Source organism: Rhamphochromis longiceps, linkage group LG17 (assembly GCF_057381845.1).
Source record: "Rhamphochromis longiceps isolate RC_006_pf linkage group LG17, R_longiceps_female_GT1.1, whole genome shotgun sequence".
Classification (NCBI taxonomy): Eukaryota; Metazoa; Chordata; class Actinopteri; order Cichliformes; family Cichlidae; genus Rhamphochromis; species Rhamphochromis longiceps.
In genome coordinates this window covers 35,884,314-35,903,610 of record NC_140573.1, presented here as the reverse complement: position 1 = coordinate 35,903,610, position 19,297 = coordinate 35,884,314, and the positions used below count along the sequence as shown (strand labels likewise).

The window sequence follows — 19,297 nt, the reverse complement described above, 5'->3', positions numbered from 1 at the left end:
TATGGCAACATAAACAAAACATAACTGTACAAACAGAACCCCGGACAGCCCTGACCCGCTACATAGCCCCCACCTAAGGGGTCAGTTGTCCCCGACGACCCCATTACCCCACACAAAGTCCTGCAAATATCCAGGTGCCTTCTTTTGGCGCACCGGCCGGTCACGACCGGCGGGGGAAAAGTCACTCGGGTCAGAACATGGGGTGCCACCATCATCCCACTTCTGACACCAATGTGGCGAGCTCAGACAAGGAGGAGACGGAGGTGTCGTTTAGTCTTTCTTCCCGTGAGCTAGCCAGGGAGCACAGCCGTTTATTGACATCTGCAAAAGAACACTGCCGCTAGCTAACTGCTCAGCGCGGCAACCGCACAGCAACAACAACAACAACACACAGGGCGCCCTCTGACCCCGGAAGGACACACCGTCGCAGCGAGAGGGCGTCACCCGTCACTATGGCAACATAAACAAAACATAACTGTACAAACAGAACCCCGAACAGCCCTGACCCGCTACAATATGCTGCTGAGAATATAGCCCAGAAGAAGCGTATAGTATAGCTTTTATTTTGGAAAGAGCCATTTCTCTGTAATAATCTCTCTCTCTCTCTCTCTCTATATATATATATATATATATATATCTCTATATCTCTATATCTCTCTCTCTCTATATATATATATATATATATATATATATATATATATATATATATATATATATATATATATATATATATATATATATATAGAGAGAGAGAGAGAGAGAGAGAGAGAGAGAGAGAGAGAGAGAGAGAGAGAGAGACTTTAGTGTTAGCGTTGTGCAGTAAGTTCATTTTACTTAATGCATGGAAATTCCTGACAGCATGTTATTGCAACTGCACAGCCTCATTCATGATCTTACTTACAACATAGTTATGGATACACTCTGTGTTTATACACCACTTTCCATTATATCATTACTTATTGTTAATCTCTGGCTCTCTTCCACAGTGTATCTTTTGTCCTGTCGCCCTCCCCTCATTCACAATGGTCCTGCAGATGGCTGCCCCTGCGGTCATTTGAGGGACCGGTATTCTTCCTATTAAAAGGGAGTTTTTCCTTCCCGCTGTCACCAAGTGGTCACTCATCAGTGGCTGTCTGATTGTTGGGGTTTTCTCTATATTATTGTAGTGTCTATGAGGACCTATGAGGCAAATGTTTTTGCGATTTGGCACTATATAAATAAAACCAGTTTGGTTTGAGAGGTCCGTATGCATAAACACACTACCCCAGAAAAAGATTCTTTATAGCTAGTATATAGCTAGCTATTTTAGTTCCCATATTGTTACCATGGTGATCTAGCCAGGTTGAAAGAGAGTGCCCTTCGTGACTTTGAATGCGCTGGCTTTAGGCTGTAAACCTCCCTGACCCATCAATCTCACTGCATAATACATTACTTGGTCTTCTGGTCAAAATAATTCAAAAATAATACAGTCCATCAATAGTGTGTTCATTGGGGCACAATGGCTTAGTCAGAAATGAAAAGGAGAGTCCTCTTTAGTTCAGGGGAGACCTTTTTTTTATCTTTTTCTTTTTTATACCCTAATCTGCCAAATCTGATTCAGTCTTGGGCTCATATAAACGAACACACACACAGTCAGGCTTTAAAGGCTATTGCGGGGCCAAATTACTATTCCTGAATGGTACACGTTGCTGAGTATAACAAAATCACTCTCAACCTTTGCTGCCCTCAGCCCACCGGACCTGCCTCTTCACAAAAAATTAAAAAAATAAATAAATAAATATAAAAAAGCTGCAAAAACAAAAACAGTTGAGTCGTCGCAGCCTCTTCTGTCACTGCCTACGCTCGCAGTGTGGAGGTGGGAGCTGAATTATCTACCTGACCTGACTCACACAGAGCCAGATTCTTATGAAATCCCTCTTACAGGTTACTGGGTACACGCAAACAAAATCTTTGTTCATCAGTACCCTCTCTTGTCTTTTGAATTCAATTACCCAAAAAGCACGGCCGACCCTGAAACACACAGGTAAAAAAAATACTCATTAGGCTCTAGGAGAACAAAATAAGTCTCCAAGTCTTCCCGTCTCTCTTCCACTTTACTGCAGAAAACAGCCTGGTGTTCTTCTTATTTTTCGGGGCAGTGTATTCATCTTCCCCCTTGCTAATTGGCTGCTAATAAGAGACTTCTGGCATACTGCCAGTTCAGTTTTAAAGGAGAAAAACACAGTGAGACACAAATCATGATCCGCACACACACACACACACACACACACACACACACACACACACACACACACACACACACGGAATCGTGCACAAATATATAAACATGCACACAAATCCACATTATGTGTATCTCACTCTGCAGCACACTTGTTTTAATTGCCCTCCTGACACTAAGTGTAATAAACTGTAGTTCTTAAAGGGGATCTATTATGCTCATTTTCAACGCCGTGTTTTTACTGTCGTGCTTTCTAGAACAGTGGCTTCGCATGATCCTTACACCTTAACTTACACAAGGTTCATCCTCAGTTCATCCACTGTCAGAAAAGAAGCTGTTTTCCATCCTCTGCCTTTAATAAATCCTTCTTTTGATTGGTTGCCCCACATAAACAAAATGATTTTTACAGTATTAAAGGGATACCTTGTAAATGCTACTTGTAATAATGAGATTGTATTACTATTAGGGCTGGGTATCGTCACTGATTTCTAGAATCGCTTTGATTCCGATTCACAAGGCCCCGAATCGATTCGATCCACGATTTGATTCAATTCGATTCGATTCGATTCAATTCAATTTGAATCTGTGAAATTTTGCCTCAGACAGTCAGAAATATTATAATTCAGATCAGTACATTAACATATTTTTGTATCTATAAAAAGGAAGCTGACACTCGCAAGACTTTATCAAAGGTGTGAGCATCACCGCAGATGCCTTTGTGTCAAAGTAGCTGAAGATAAAACACAGAAAAACATGAAGGTGATTTTCCTGGCCTGGGATTTTATTAGAGACACAGCTAAGCGTTTTGCATAAATTTAAAAAGTTTAAATTTGTTCAGTAGCCTATTGAACGGCAGAAATTAGGTTTTCTTTTCGGAAGTAAGTAAAAGGGGAAAAAACAGCGGCCAGCAGCGCTGTAAACAACGGTAGACTTGTGCGTAACAAGCAAGCGAATAATGAAGAAAACAGATTTTTAGACGGGAAACTGTTCTTGAAGTATACAGAGAGAGAGAGAGAGAGAGCTGTGCATGTAGTGTGATTTTATCATGGTGGAAGCAAAACAGCAAAAGTAAGAGGGAATTCATGACGATGTTTATGTGAAGCTTAGTTTGGATCTTCTTTTGCTTTTGCTTTTTCTTTTCGGTCAATATTGTTTGGAGAGCGATCAAACTAACAGCTCTAGAATGAGAGCAGGTACACGGATTCTGCACAAAGACGTAAACACAAAGCGCGGACCCACCGAAACATCAGAATCAGCGAGCTGTCGGCTTTCAGCCCCGACCGTGTCCGTGCCGTCGGGTGAGAAAGGCCACATCTCACTGATTCTGATCAGTCGGCGGGTCCGCGCTTTGTGTTTACGTCTTTGTGCAGAATCCGTGTACCTGCTCTCATTTACTGTTTTAGCTGTTTGGTGGTTGTCGAAACTGAGATTCGGGCAAAATAAATTTATATTAAAAAAATCAATTCAGGATTTTAATGAATCGATATCACGTTATCCAAGCCAGAATCGATTTTAACCGATGAATCGATTATCAAAACCCACCTCTAATTACTATTACTTTAAACAATAAGCATGTTTGATATGGGCATTCATTAATGTAGCAGTATATATTTGACAGAAAATATTGAAAAGAACAACGGGTCCATGATAAATACAGCGTGACATTCCATAGCTCGTGTATGGTTGCTTTTACAGGGACACACTAAGAAGATGAAACATTCCCTCCAGTTTTCACAGAGTTGCGTGCAGCCTGGCACGCAACTCTGTTCTGTTATCTATTCTGCAATGTCGCTCCGCGGCAGAATAATTGCCTTCTGGGAGGAATTGACTTTTTAGATGAGGATATGCCCCAGTGAAATCTGTTGTGAGTGATGCTCTGTATAATTCTTTGAATGTAGAAGGAGCCCAGAAAGAAAGAAATCACTGCAACTGGACTGCTTCCTGGAATATGTTGTGTTACATTCAAAGTTGTTGCTCCACACATTAATATACTAAGTATACACTCGCTGGCTACTTTATTAGGTATATCTTTTTAACTGCTGTTAAAACCTGTCACCAGAGCATTAGTCTTAAAGGCAGGTGTGTGAGTGAAAGACATGCAATTACAGAGATAGTAGTTAAAAAGAGCACCATCTAAGCAAAGTAAATTAATAAATGACACTTAATATCCAGAGCTCATTATCTTTAATACTTAAATTATTACCTCTATGTTGTGATTAAAGGGGTTTTTTCCCTCTTCTGTTTCATAAGATCAATGTCACAGTGAGTTAAGTGGCAGAAATGTAATTTTGGAACAAACAGACTTTAATTATGCATGCCAGCATTAAAAAAAAAAGAAAAAACCCTGCAGCCCTCCTCTAATACCCTTTGAAAGAAAAAACACTGAGGCTAATCAGCCGCACAGCTCCATCAGTGTCTTCATCTGACAGCAATTCAACAGCTAATACTCAAGCGTTTGTGATAAACTTTGCACTGCAGCCAAAACAGGGGACTGAACTCTAAAATCATTCACTTGCACGTGCTTGTGTGAGTGCGTCTGTGTGCTTTGCATATTGCTGTCAAAAGAAAGCCTCGAGCAAACACTTACATGACGGATATGTTTTGAGAGAACCCTGCAAAGTCAGGCAACACGCTGTCTTCTGCCAGTAACAATGTGTTTACCAATGAGTGCGAATAATTGCCCCTGATTACAGAAAAAAGCAAAAGGTAAAGATGAAAATGTCACATTTATCCAGCAGGCATCAAGAAGCTTGTGCCGCATCTGCAGTGATAACTGCCAAAAGGTTGTGGAAGTTGAACAGCAACAATACAGAACATTATCAGTGCGCATAATCTGTTATTAAATCTGATCTCTGTGCGTGGCTGGGAGTTATCTATGATAATATGACCAGTCAGGAGAAGCAGGAGTAGTGAGTAGAAAATAAAAGCTGTTATAGAGATCAATATGAGATTAGAAAACCAAAGTAAGTAGCTAAAAGAATGAAATGCTTGCTCAATATTCATATTTTTGTACTAAGAGAAATTAAACAGTACTCATTTTAGAGGGACAACTTTTGTTGTTGGTGTTAAAAAATAAAAAAAATTAAATAAAAACACGGCTCGGATCATGCAGAAGGTGTTAAGTGATTTCGTGTCACAGCATCCTCTTCTCGCCTGTACGGGATTATTCTCACCTTGAGCAATTATTGGTTCTCTGAGGGCAGGTGGAATGGGGTGCTGACTCAGCAGATTGGATCTCGTTTCCATATTTCCATATATAACGTATAAGCAGGCGTTAGGAGATGGAAACACGCATAGTGTTTATTTTCACTGAGAAAGTAGCGGCCTCCTGGAGCTTCTCGGCTACATAACGGAAACTTCTGATGAGCAGTCCATGACTGCCAAGAGCTGTTTGTACACACTGATGCAAGCAGCTGCAAATTAGCCAGCTCTGTTTAATTTGTGCTTATGCCCTCTTGCTTCACAGTTTGCACCCCTTTTCACGCTCCCCTCACTGTAATCAATCAACAAGTTTCTTCTTCAAGCAAAATGTAACTAGCACCTTAATGACTGCATCAGTATTAATCTAGAGTCCACCAAAGTATTGATCGCATTGCAGAGCGATCATGTTTTTGAAAGACTGAACATTCTCATTTTCCACCAACTTGTTGCTATGGGAGACCACTGATTCTGCTGATCAGCATGATGAAATTTGAGCTATTAATACAAACTAGCTGAATACATAGATTCCCTGCAGACACAGAAATGTAAGGACTAATCCACTCCCACAGAAAAGAACTTAACTCCCACATGATAGCTACTGAGAATGACCGGAAACTGAGTAATACATGGCAAGATGTGCAACTGCGCTGCTCATTTTGTCATCGGAACATGATGAACTTCACATGCAGTGCTGAACCCCTCCCACCCCTGTTGTCTGATGGCTTAAACCACCTACATGATTGTGTAGGTGTGAGAAATTAAAAGCAATGAGTTAAGCAAATGGGGTTCTCACCAGTGTTGGATCCAGACAAGTTGTACCTAGAATTGGCCTTTTTGATGATGTTCTCATGGATCTGGGACCATTCGCTCTCAGTGTTACACCTGGGACACACACAAAAAGAAAATTACTGCAGATTTGCACAAATGCTCCAGAAAGAGTCCGGTAAATATCCTTGAAAGTGAGTCAGGATTGATGGTGCTTAGGCCGAGCAAAACCAAAACTGCTGAATCCTACACTTCATATAACAAGAAGCATTTTTTGCATTAATTCTTCATTTGTGAAAAAGGCACACCTCTCTTTGAAACTCCATGAACCCACTCTGTAGAAAAAGCTTGCTGTTGGAAATTGATAGCATCATCACTGCTCTTCCCATCCAAGCCACAATGTTTGAAGTAACAAGTGCTTTTACCCTTGAAAAGCAGCTGAGTTTCTGTTACGCTGACCAACCACTTTCTTGAAATTCACTGTATATGTGACATGTGACCAAAAGCTGCTTTTTGTTGAGTGTATTTAACGCTTAACGGTGGCATGACAGAAAAAAAAAAAATCAGCTTTTCAATGACGTCTTTTCTGGACTCAACTCACAAAACAATTGGGTCACAACTTTCATGCTAGTCCAACTAAAACCTGTTGTTGCCTCAGGTGTGAAGAAAGTGGCTGCATGTTCTTGTGAGCAAAGTACATTTGGCCAGTTACTCTGATGCTGCTATAATTTAGGTCAAACTACTATGTCAACAGATGCCTTTTCATCCCTGAGAGAATCACATAGACTTGACTGCAGTCATCTAAAGTGTAAAAGGAAAGGTGCATAATTTTGTTGGTCCAGATTAATGTTCGTGTACTCAGACTACTACTTACCTAAAAGATTACTTGAATACGTTTCCCTTTTGCATTTATGTCCCATATTACATAATATTTTTAAAAAATATATTTTCTTAAATCCAAAATTATATGAATACTCTCAAGCACAGTCATAGTTAAATAAAATAAGACATATATGCAATCTAAACTCAGACATAAAAAATGAATCTTTACTCTGTCTTCTTGGAAGGCTTTATGGGTTTTTGTTCTCACGTGTTTTAAGTGTGCACTTTCAATCTGAAAGTTGAACCTTGAAATAAATCCGGTCTAGTACGCCCCATGCCCCTCCTTTAGTCTCACCCTTGTTCACCTGTATGTAAAAAATGTCAGCTGCCGTCAGCCTTCATTAACCCCTATCATGTAAACATGCTATCAAACTAAGTTACAGTTCATCTGAATATTTTAATACAACTTCTGGGGGCTTCAGCCTTGTTGATAAGGTGCTTTGATAAAGGACTCCCACTCGCTTTTTCCCAGTAAAGCTTTTAATGCCTTACATTAGCTTAATAAATTACCCTTAAACACCACAGCTGGAGCTTCAGTGTTGCTGATTTTTAAAAGGCTGAATGGCAACTTTGAGACTTCCATGTTGTTCATCTGCTATAGATTGATTTTCAGCCCTGCCACTCTTTATTTTGTCCTGCACTTGTCCAGTTTCCATAAATTTTTTGAGGACACTGTGCATATCATGCAAAACCTTCAACTAATAGCTCTTAGGTAATCAACTTTTTGGAGCAAAAATACCTTTTTATGCTTTTCAAATTGTGTCATCTTTAGAATTTTTTGATTTAATTAAAGAAATGGGAGGAATTTTGTGTTCCTTTTTTTACTTTTTAAAGTAACAGTGAATAACAATCTAATTTAAAATTGGTTCTTTGCTAAATTTGTCTTCTATGCGTGGACAATACACTGATTCATCACTTGAATCAAGTGTTTGTTTGTTTTGGGGGTTTTTTTATGCCTGAATGATTCACAGGTAAGTATTATGTAGATTAACATACAAAAAAAACTTGGTGGTGTCTGTGCAATGCATCCATTTAGTCTATACATGTGGCTTGCTAACCAGTCTTGTGAGCAGTAAGTGAGAAATTAGCACTCCATCCTCACCTGCATATGTGATCACTTCTGCTTTCCAAAAACAAAAAAGTTTTGGAAAGAAAATGAATAAGGAAACGACACATCATGCTGAACAAAACTTTAGCACTGGTTCAGTGTTTAGAAGAAAGAAGAATTCCTAAATAATAGTTCTTTACAGTCACTTACGTATAAACCTTTAGCAGGTGGTCATCCTTAGAGTCAGCAGTAAGTAGATCGGCAATGCTAACAACAGCACAGCCAAACGGCCGCCTGTACTGTACGTTGCACTGGTTCTTCTTCTCTCCTGCTCCCATCCTCCCTGCACAGACACACAAAGGTATCCACGGTAAGAACAGTATGAAAATGAAAGAGATTTTTAAGAACGTGAGTAGTACTCAGGAGAATAAAGAAGAAATATCACTACTCCTACCTATTCTTATGATGTGCACAACGATGTAGACATCTTTTCGTAGATCACTGCTTCCCAAATCCTGACAAACGATGCAGGAAAACATATTTAAGCGTCCGATCCAATTACTGTGAACAAGCTGAAGAGCACTGACACTGCTTTTATTTTTCAGCATAACAGTGCATGAGTTAAGTTAGCTTTAAATAGCCTTAAATTGCTCCCAGTAAATCTTTTTTAACAAAATTCCGTGTTAACTACTCACCACAAATAGCGTGCATTGTCTTTCTGTCTTCTCTGGTGACTTGGGCAGCCCGCTCTTATTCAACCTTACAAAGAACCTTTCACTGTACAAGTAAGTGGACAGACAGAGACAGGGAACACACACAGAGATAAATGTGGTCAGGAGTGATGGCTGAGTGTCACAGTAAACAACAGTATCCAAGTTTTTGCTAACAGAAACAGAATAAAGATTAGACACTATGTCAAAAAATGTCAAGTGCAGAACAGTGGGCACTGGAGAAATCACTTCAAAGTTCAAACTTCACACTGAAGCTGCGTGAAACAGAATATGAGGCGGGAAAAGGGAAAAGAAAAACAGGCAGAAAGGGTTCAGAGGCAGAGGGATAGAGGTTTAGGAGAAAGATGCTGAAGAAAATCCCCAAAACAGAATGCCTGTAAAATATCTAACAAGAACATTCACATGTGGCTGAATGAAAGTGCTTTGCTGCATATTATGGATTATCTCTGACACATTTAAAGACAGTTACTAGGCTTTCATCAAAAAATCATAACTCAATCATAACTGCCAGACTAGATGGCATAAAACTTCTGGCTGTCACAGGGCTGTGCTGAGGACCAAGAGAGAAAAAGAAAACTTGTGAAAAACACTGTATATAGAATTTATACTATTTCAGGTTATAAAGCTCCTGCAATGCCCTTATCTCTTATGTGCATTTGTGGTGAGGAGCTCAGTCTTTTTTACAGGGCTCAGAGTAGAGACCTATTGAAAGGAGCCAGTTGATGTGGTTGGGATGCCTGAGCAGAATGCCTCCTATGTGCCTTATAGGTGAGGAGTCCAGGTCATGGCCCAGGATATGTTGGCGAGACAACACCTCTAAGTGTGCTTGGGAGAGGGCAGCTCTGCTAGTCTGCTCCCATAACCTGATAGATAGATGGATGATGTTAAAATCTGGCATATAGCCAAGAACTAAGAGGTAAAAAAAAAAAAGTGAAATTTGAAGGTCACTACGACCTTTCACGGAATTCTCATCACTGCCAAGTCTTGGGAACACCCACAGGGAATTCCGTTACATCTGGCCACAAACTCAAACTCAAGAACGAACTTTTTCGCGGTCAAATGTTTCTTGGCGACCTTACGTCTGTCTATGGACATTTATACGCCATTGATGATTAAATCAAACTTTCCCAACATCTAATCATTTCAACTTTTAATCAGAGCGAACCCTTGGGCCAAAGCTGAAGAAATCCCCTCAAGGAATTCGTGAGATATCTCTCACAGTGGAACACGAACTCTGCATAACCAAAAAATTGCCTCATAATCTGGAATGAACCGTCTCCGAGTCTTGCCTCAAATGCCCCTCACGCCCATTTCTGTTCAGGCGGGAAATTAAGTGAATGTCACGCAAAAAGACAGAAAGGACAGACACTGATCGCCTTTTCATTCTCTTTGTACTTTGTCCTTTATATCTCGTATACACTGTGTAAAAGAGGCAGCGGAGGCATCCTACTGGGCCCCTCTCATCCTGGCAGGCGAGCTGAGGGCTAATCCAGTTAGGTGACTTTCACAGTCCTCCGATAAGCAGAGAGAAAACCTTGTAATGCACCCACGCCTGACAATGAGCCAAGTCATTGGCACGGCTAGCAGAGCACGCTACAGTAGGCTCATTCAAACGAGAGCAGAACACGCCACAAAAGATCACATATAGCTTGACCGCAGTGCATACAAATACGATCGATTGGGATGTTTTGTAACTGTCAGAGGTATTAAAAGCTCCTGCTACAAGCTCAAAATTGTTTGGGCTCTGCAGTGATGTAAATAAGAGGCAGCTTCTCTTACTGTAATTCTGTGTTTTGTATATGTAGGGCAGTGGGTGCTCTTGTTTGAGTTAATTAGGCTTCTGATTATTAATTATACAAATGCTTATGATTTTTTATAAATGTATTCCTTCAGTAAAGTTTTCCTTTTCTCAGCCATACTGGAAGGAACCAGTTGAGGCCCAATTTGATTTGAATGCAGTTGTTCCTCATTAGCTGCCCTCTGTAACTTTCCAGGCCATTTATCCGGCCATATGGAGACAGATTCCTATGCATTAGACATGAGACTTTGCGCCCGCTTTTCCTAATTAGTGCTCTATTGTTGAAACCCCAAATGCCAATTAACAGCCACTCCTGCAAACACAGACTCAAACAAGGTCTCCCTTCTTTTCAACACCCTTCCCTCGCCACCAGCTCACAGCCTCGCAGCTGCAGCGTGTTGATCGCCCGAGCCAAGGGGACCAACATCCCCCAGTGGGACCTTATCTCCCTCTATCACCACTCACATTAACATAACGTAAATGGCCGATTTCCCTCCCTTCTGGGCTCTTGCTGTTCCCCCTCCTAATATCGATGATGGCATTAGGAGCTGTGCGCTCTTCCAATGAGCGGACGGCTGGAAGGGGAGGGGGGTGTTCCAACTGAGGTGTTAACTGCTAAATAAATGAACTGTCACCACCTTGTAAGTTGGTACTAAATAAATAAATACATCAAAATATACGTTTTAAAAGCCCGACAACAAAGGAGAAGAGGAAAGCTTAGACCTTAAGTAATCTAAACACTGAATAGCAAGTGGCGCTGAGAAATCATGAAAGGGCACATTGAAAACACTCAAGAGTAAATAATATTATTGCGATTTTTAGCATTTTGCGACGTGCCGGAATGACATAAATTGTGATTTATTGCGGATTATACTTTGTCAGTATAGGTTTTATCCAAAAGGATAAACCTATCTCACTTGATCATACCAGCACTGTCCCTAAAACCTGCCATAAATGTTGCCATAAGACAGAGTCAGTCTGATATCAGTCTGCGATTAAATGAGGTCAACTTGGCAGTTGCATGCAGTCTGTTTCAGGCAATTAATTGTTGCAGCAAATAACTGTGAGAAATCTAAAAATCACATATCTGTTGCTTTTACATTACATTTGCACTCAACAACATCCTGTTCTATAGGAATATAACCAGAGTACAACCGGCCAGCTGAGTCAAGTCCCCTCATGCTCATCCACAAAGAATCATTCAGACTGATGGCAACATGTTGGCGATCTGTCATTTCTAAATTAGAGAGGAATCTCTCTGAGAGTGATTGCAATCAGTCCAGGTCCAGATGACTGCTTACAGAAAGGCTGCCTCCGATCAGCTGACCTTTGCAACTGCTTTGTAATCAAAGTGGTTGTAAGTGTGCAACATCCTCAAGCTCTGGGCAACCATTTAATCACCACAAGTTACAATTGGCCCTATTTTTACTGTGACTGAGCCACCAGCTTGCTCTGAATTAGGGGGTAGCTTTGTCAAGCTAAGTATGTCCAGTGTCGGATGTTTTCAGCTGAGCTGATTTAATAAAAGTTTGTTCTGCTAACATTGTCTCAGGCCGGGAACAACATCGGAGATCTCTGTCCAGAAGAGCGCAGTCCTAGGAACAGCTAAGATACTGCGTAGGACCCTCAAGCTCCCAGGCCTCTGGTAGAGGACCCGAGCTTGAAGGATTAACCATATATATATATTTGGACAGTCTCGGTCGTTGTGTCCTTGGGCAAGACACTTCACCCGTTGCCTACTGGTGGTGGTCAGAGGGCCCGGTGGCGCCAGTGTTCGGCAGCCTCGCCTCTGTCAGTGCGCCCCAGGGTGGCTGTGGCTACAATGTAGCTTGCCATCACCAGTGTGTGAATGGGTGGATGACTGGATGTGTAAAGCGCTTTGGGGTCCTTAGGGACTAGAAAAGCACTATATAAATACAGGCCATTTACCATTTATATAAGTAAAATTCAACTTCTGAGGAGCGAAATATGAGCGTATAAGACGGTTTGTGATGTGCGATCTTGGTGTCGAACAGCATCAGAACCCACAGCATGGGCCGTGAGCGCAGTACAGTACAACGCAGTGTGTGCGTGTGCGTGCGTGTGTGTGTGTGTCCTTCTGGAAAGCCTGACAAGGAGTCTGTACTGAACACAAAGAAGCTGCCATGGTGCACAGGGGATGATGGTGTTGGCGTGGTATTGAGACAACGGGTCAGACCCCCCCATCTGGTCTCGCGTGCGTGCACGCGCACGCACACGCACACGCACACGCACACACACACACACACACACACAAACCACCAGCACAGAGGGAAGCAGCAAAATGGCTCTCTGCCAGCCAGATTGTGTAAATGAGTGCGTCTCTGTTTATGCATGTGACCAGACAGTGAGAGACACGTTGGCGAGCTGCCACTGCGAGATTTTCCTAAAAGACAACTGATGCAAGCAAATGCACTTGCAGATGTAGAAAATTAGAAGCATAAAGGCACTGTGGTCGAAGCCTCTGACTGCCTTTATCCCTCAAAATTGCAAGAAAACCCAAATTGTTGATTTAGGCAACAACATAAGTGGTTATGAGAAAAATATAGCTTTGTCTGTGTCCTCTCTTGCTGGGTTGAGTTTGGATAAATTCACATTTCATTTGTGATGCATCATGAATTCCGAAGCTGCTGTTAAGTATATAATTTCAGCATTACTGAAGTGGACTTTACTCTACTCCAGAAAATGGATTTTTAATCCACTTCAAATATATATTTAAGCTTAGCGAGTGTAATTACTCATGCTCAGCTAAGGCACTCAATCTTTCAAAGAAGCAAGAAGATTGAAAGAAAAGAGGAAAAAAATGATGACATAAAAAGAGTGACAGTTTAAAAGAAAGAACAAAAGGGCTTCAAGTGGAACATGATACGATGGCGCTGAAGACTAATTACCCACTTCACGACAAAAAAGTACCCACTTTCACTCTGAAAAAAACCTTAATTATTACTAAGCCATATATTTTACAGGGACACTAAAATTTTAAGAAATACAAGCGGTAGTAAAGTAAAATTAATTTAAAGCTATATTTTACTTAGATACAGATTTTAAGCTGGACCCTTCCTGAACCAACCCTCACATTTATCCAGGCCCAGGACCAGCACTAGGAATACGCTACCTTGTGAAACCCTGAGGGGGAATCGAACCAGGGATCTTTCACATGTAAGCTTAACATGTTAACCAGTACCAAAGCTTATATTTTGCAATAGTGAATTTTGATGTCCAGCAACCTGGAAAGAGGAGAACAAGAATGTGTTCTTCTATATTCATTTGAGGAACATTTCTTGGTAGTAATGGTCCTTATGCTTTCAGTGAGTAACATGTCTGGACTGCAGGCAGCCCACTTTAGCACACATAGACATTTACCTCCTGTTGTAATACACAAGTGCAGAACGTGTCTTAGCATTATCTTACTGAAATAAGCAAAGGTTCACCCGTGAAAAACATGCCAACTGGAGCATATACACTGCTCCAAAACATGTACGTGTTTTTCAGCATTAATGTGTCCTTCACAGATGCACGCGTTACTTTATTAAATCCCCCCTCATCTCGCTAAAGTTGTTGACTTTAAAAGTGTGTGCTGATAACAAACCACATGATATTACAGCTGTTTAGCCCACTGGTCAGACCACAGCACAGGTTTTCACTTTTCCTTTGAGACAAGCCCACAGAAGGTGGTCAGTTTCATGGGTCTTGTTTATTTATTTTTTTATTTTGACTCGCTTTTGTGGATGCAGTGACAAACTGTGTTCACTGACAATGGTCTGTATTTGTATAGCGCTTTACTTGGTCCTAAGGACCCCAAAGCGCTTTACACTATACACAATCAACCACCCATTCACACACTGGTGATGGCAAGCTACATTGTAGCCACAGCCACCCTGGGGTGCACTGACAGAGGCGAGGCTGCCGGACACTGGCGCCACCGGGACCTCTGACCACCACCAGGAGGCAACGGGTGAAGTGTCTTGCACGAGGACACAACGACCAAGACTGTCGGAGTCGGGGCTCGAACCGGCCCAAGACAAATGCCCAACTCTTGAGCCACGATCACCCCAATGGCTCTTCCCGATCTGATACTGGGTTTTGGCCTTGTCCCTTGCACACCGATTTCTCTGGATACTCTCTGGATACTGAACTGATGCAAGCTTGGTTTGCCCTTACCCAGTTATTATGAATCAAAGTTTCAGCCAGTATTTTTTTTTTTAAGAATTTAATTTGTCGTTTTGTTGCTCCTGTCCACAACTTAGAAACTAGTTGAAAATGTGTATTCTCTATACAAACACAATAACATCTTTCAGTTCAAAATTTCAATGGTTTACTCAGCATCCCAGCCTGTGACAGACTGATGACCTGTCCGGGGTGTACCACGCGCTGTAACTCTATGACAGTTATAGCCCTATTTTTCTCTCAGATTAATAACATCATTGCAACCAAACAAAATGGCAAACTTGTAAAAAAGAAAAGATAGCGCCTTCCTTCTTTTGTGCTATAATTCTTCAGGAACGGTGGAAACCGCAGCTATTTTCATGTAAAGTTTAAAGAAACTTGCCAGCAATATGGATGAATCATAAATTGGATTACAATAGAAACTGAAGTAGGGCTACTGGATAATAATAGAGAGTAATAATTTAAAAAAAAAAAAAAAAAAAAAAAGAGTCCCATCAACACCATTCTAATTCCTCTGATGTGACCCTGCGGGGCGGAGAGTATTCTCACACAAGCACGACTTATCAAAAGAAGTTTCGGTGCTGCTGTGCTCATTTTTCAACCCACTCGCTTTTCTTTTGCCTGACAAATTCACTCGTTTGTGACATGAAACAAAATTTCTTCACTTTGAACTTTGAAACCAGGGAGTTTCAACACAGTCTTCCTGTCAGGAGAACAGTGAGGTATCTGCTGGTGTGTAAGCATGTATGCAAGTAACACATGCAACCTCCCAGGGCACCAGGACCAGCTTTCACATGGACATTTTTTTCCTAAAAATAAATAAAGAAATAAAATAACATGGCCTTGTCCAATTTTGTGTGTTCAAGTGCACTTTAATAACCTGCTTCATTTAATAAATCTTCATGAATATAATTAAGAGCAGTCCAAGGGGAGCCATTTGGCACAGGGCGTTCACAATCAACAGAGCAGCTCATTTGCATTTCGCTCTCCCACAGGATTTAATGCCATAAACCATACAACCTTAAGAACAAGCAAGGAACTGTTTTCCTGCGGCCTACAATCCAAGAAAACAACATACAAGCTGATAAATCAAGCTGCTTGGTCTAAAAACACACTGTAAAGACCAAAAATAAATAAATCATAACATGTCACAGTGATGGAAACCATCACTTCATCACATCACTCAGAAAGTTTTGGTTTGAGTTCAAATGTACAAGTATCCAATTTCCACCGATACAATGGCGTTAAATGAAACTGGCATTCTAGTTCTCAACATGCTAAAACAACAAAAAAGAGGAAGAAAAAATGCTAAATAAATAAATTAAATAAAAATTAAATAATGTCTCTTTGTAGACTTGTGGTTAGGCGACCTGGTAAAAATGACACGGTCTATATTCACCAAACATAAGCACGCAACAACCTAAATTTAGCTAATGAGCTAACAGTTTGGCTAATGGCAAGACATACATCCTGTAATGCTGGGCCTCTCGTCATGGTAAGAATGACACTTTTCCCTTTACACTTAGTTCAGCCATTAAAGATAATGCAACCATCTCTAAACTTCATTTTTCCAAAACTGGGCAACTTGTACAAAAACAATCTAGCTACACAAACAGCACTACAGGCTAGATGGAAAAATATTTGATTTTTGAAAAGGCCCAATTAGAATCATAAAGGCGTATTGCCTGTAAAGTCTCTACCTGAGTGGCCGGTTCTCCCGTCCATCGTAAATGTGAAAGAAGACTTCCAGCTCCTCCCCCAGATTAGCGCTCATTAGACTCTTTACGTGGACAAACAGATGATGGGTGCTAGCAGGGGTGGATGTCTCCTTCTTACGATGTCGGTGTTCCATCTGCAGGTGAGAGAAGAAAATCAGCACAAGCAGATTTCTCTATATAAAGGAAACCGTTATATATTACGTTTTAGCTGTAATTATGCAAACTGGGAAAAATTCAAATAAACAAGAAAACAACTTGAAACAAGAACAGCTGCAGTTGAAATACAGAGTTATAGAGGTGGATGCAAAGAAGGTTAAAAACTCATAACCTCTCAAATCAAAGCTGCTGTATTAGTGATGAATTCAATAACAGGTAATATTCCCCTGAGGCTTCTCACTGTAGGCAGAAGGACTGATTTGAATTTGCATATATTTGAAGAGCAGAAAGATATAGATGTTGATATACATCAGGCTAATATGGGATGTAATACTGCAGGCTGGCAGCTCAGAGGCTAAAATGTGGGAGTTGAAGCTGCACTGTCTGGCTCTTTCTTTGTTGCTGCCTTTATGCCAATACATCAACTCAGCACCTTGCCGAGCATTTAAAGTGATGTGCAAAACTCTTGAGCCACCTCATTACGTTACATTTTTCTTTTAAAGAACCACGCTCATTTCTTGTGATGTATCTGGTACTTTAGTTGATTCATCTACTGTTCGCCGAAGCTTCATCAGGAATGACCTCTTGGCTTCTCAGTGGAAGGCTGGCTGTCAAGAAGCCATTCTTAAAGAAGGCAATATGTATGGAAAAGGTCAGGAGGGAGCCTCTACAGGCATCTGTAAAACACGGTAGAAGCTATGTCAAGGTTTGGGGCTGATTTTCAGCCAGTGCTGTTAGGTTTTTGTCAAAATTGATGGAATTATGATTGCAAAAAAGTACTCTCAGATTTAGTTCCACCATGCTGTATCATCTGGAAGGCGTTTGAACTTTGTAATGTCCTCTCCAGGTAAGAAACCTTGAGAACTATACCTGAAGACTACTTTAATTACAAAAGCAGACTGAGAATTCAGTCTGTGTATACAAAATACGGACTTTCAAGCTTGTTAAAGTCTATAAATTTGGATTTTCCCTTATATGTTGTATGTGGGGCAGGGATAGCTCAGTAGGTAGAGTGGTGGCCCCATGATCGGAAGGTCGGGGGTTCGACTCCACTGAACGGCTACCCTGAGGTACCCCTGAGCAAGGTACCGTCCCTACACACTGCTCCCCGGGCGCTGCACTGGTGGCTGCCCACTGCTTCACTGGGTGAATGGGTTAAATGCAGAGGAACTATTTCCCTATGGGGACTAACACGCACACTTTACACACTTTACACTTTCTATGCATGTCTGCCTGTTTCAGTAAATGGCAACAACATGGGCAAGACATCCGCACAACACTTTATCTTTAAGGAGGCCAAATCGGGGTTTTTTTGACAGAAAGAAGCAGAAAGCAACATCTTAAACATTGCGATTCACACAAACGTTTAAAAAAAAAAAAAAGTCAAATAGTTCAGCACAATTACAGAGCTCAGTGCTTTAGTGGTGGATGATATTACTTGCCATATTACATCAATCTGTACCAAAAAGATCAATAAGGCCTCATACAGGATGGTATGGTGTGTGTACACACATTAGAGCTCTGTTTATAAAAGGTTCATCATAATCTGCTGTCAACAGCCAAAAATACACACGCGCACAACACACACATACACACAAATATACACAAAGCACCAGATGGCCAATAGAGCCACTGCCAAATTTGGCCTCGCATCCACTTCTGTTGTAAAACATAAGAAAATCGGAAGGAAGGGAGCAAGAGATGGGGATCAGGACAGAGGAAAGGGAAACGGATAAAGACAATGCAAGAACTGAGTGTAGTAAAGCTTCACCACAAAACAACACACACACAGTATATTAATAGTGGATATAATATGTTTTACAGGATTATAATGATGGTTTGGTTGTCAAATTTAAATAGTGTTGCATTGTACAGCATAGGTGACTTTGTTGAAATGCACTTGTTGGCGCAACATTTCAAGCTCAAGGAATTATGAAGCTGCGTACCAGGCAACAAATAATCTTACTAAAACAAACTAAAACACACTTGTCATGTCTTAATTCAAGGTATTAACGGATACTGTCGCATTCACAGTTAGTTACCCTATGTGCAAATGTAGTCAGAAGTTCCATTTAAGGCTTCAGTCACCCACCCACCCACACGAATAATCATGCTCTCTCTGGCCGAGAGACAGGTCAGTGACCTCCTGGCAACTCTGGTTGCTAGGGTAAAACGTGTGTTGCTCGCAGTTGCTACAGTGGGTGAGGTTGGTCACAAAGAGGATGCTGTACCAAAAACCTCCTCATGATTGCTTCAGTTGCTAGCAGATTGCTAAAGTAGCCTTTAGTTTGCATGGAAGACACTGACCCGCCAAAACACCCTCCTCAGCTATTAGCAAAGCGGCTATGAAACTGAAAAAGTTCAAAAGCTAACAAACCAAAGTTAAAAAGAGAATGTGTCACTCCAGCCACCACGTGTCAAGATTCACTCAAGTTTCGCTACCACTTTGCATTACAGGTCACAAGACCTGTAATGTTTTTCCCTGCAGCCAGACAGATTAGCTCAACTTTACAAAAACCTGTCTGCAGAGATGATGATTTGCATACTAAAGTGAAAAATTGTGAGATTAAGAAACAAGTTCTCTAAATGTGCTGA

The 19,297-nt window shown here is 41.1% G+C and overlaps 1 protein-coding gene across 2 annotated transcripts in view; it reads right to left on the bottom strand.

Annotated features, from left to right (window-relative positions):
- Positions 1-19,297, bottom strand: part of dock4b (dedicator of cytokinesis 4b) — a 141,334-nt gene that overhangs the window by 72,335 nt on the left and 49,702 nt on the right. For both annotated transcript variants that reach the window (XM_085385937.1, XM_085385938.1), the window contains exons 8-12: positions 16,529-16,680; positions 8,810-8,891; positions 8,569-8,629; positions 8,325-8,457; positions 6,213-6,301 (exon numbers count right to left, since the gene is read on the bottom strand). In XM_085385937.1, coding sequence (XP_085242063.1) covers positions 6,213-6,301; positions 8,325-8,457; positions 8,569-8,629; positions 8,810-8,891; positions 16,529-16,680 — 517 coding nt within the window. The remainder of the gene's footprint in view (positions 1-6,212; positions 6,302-8,324; positions 8,458-8,568; positions 8,630-8,809; positions 8,892-16,528; positions 16,681-19,297) is intronic.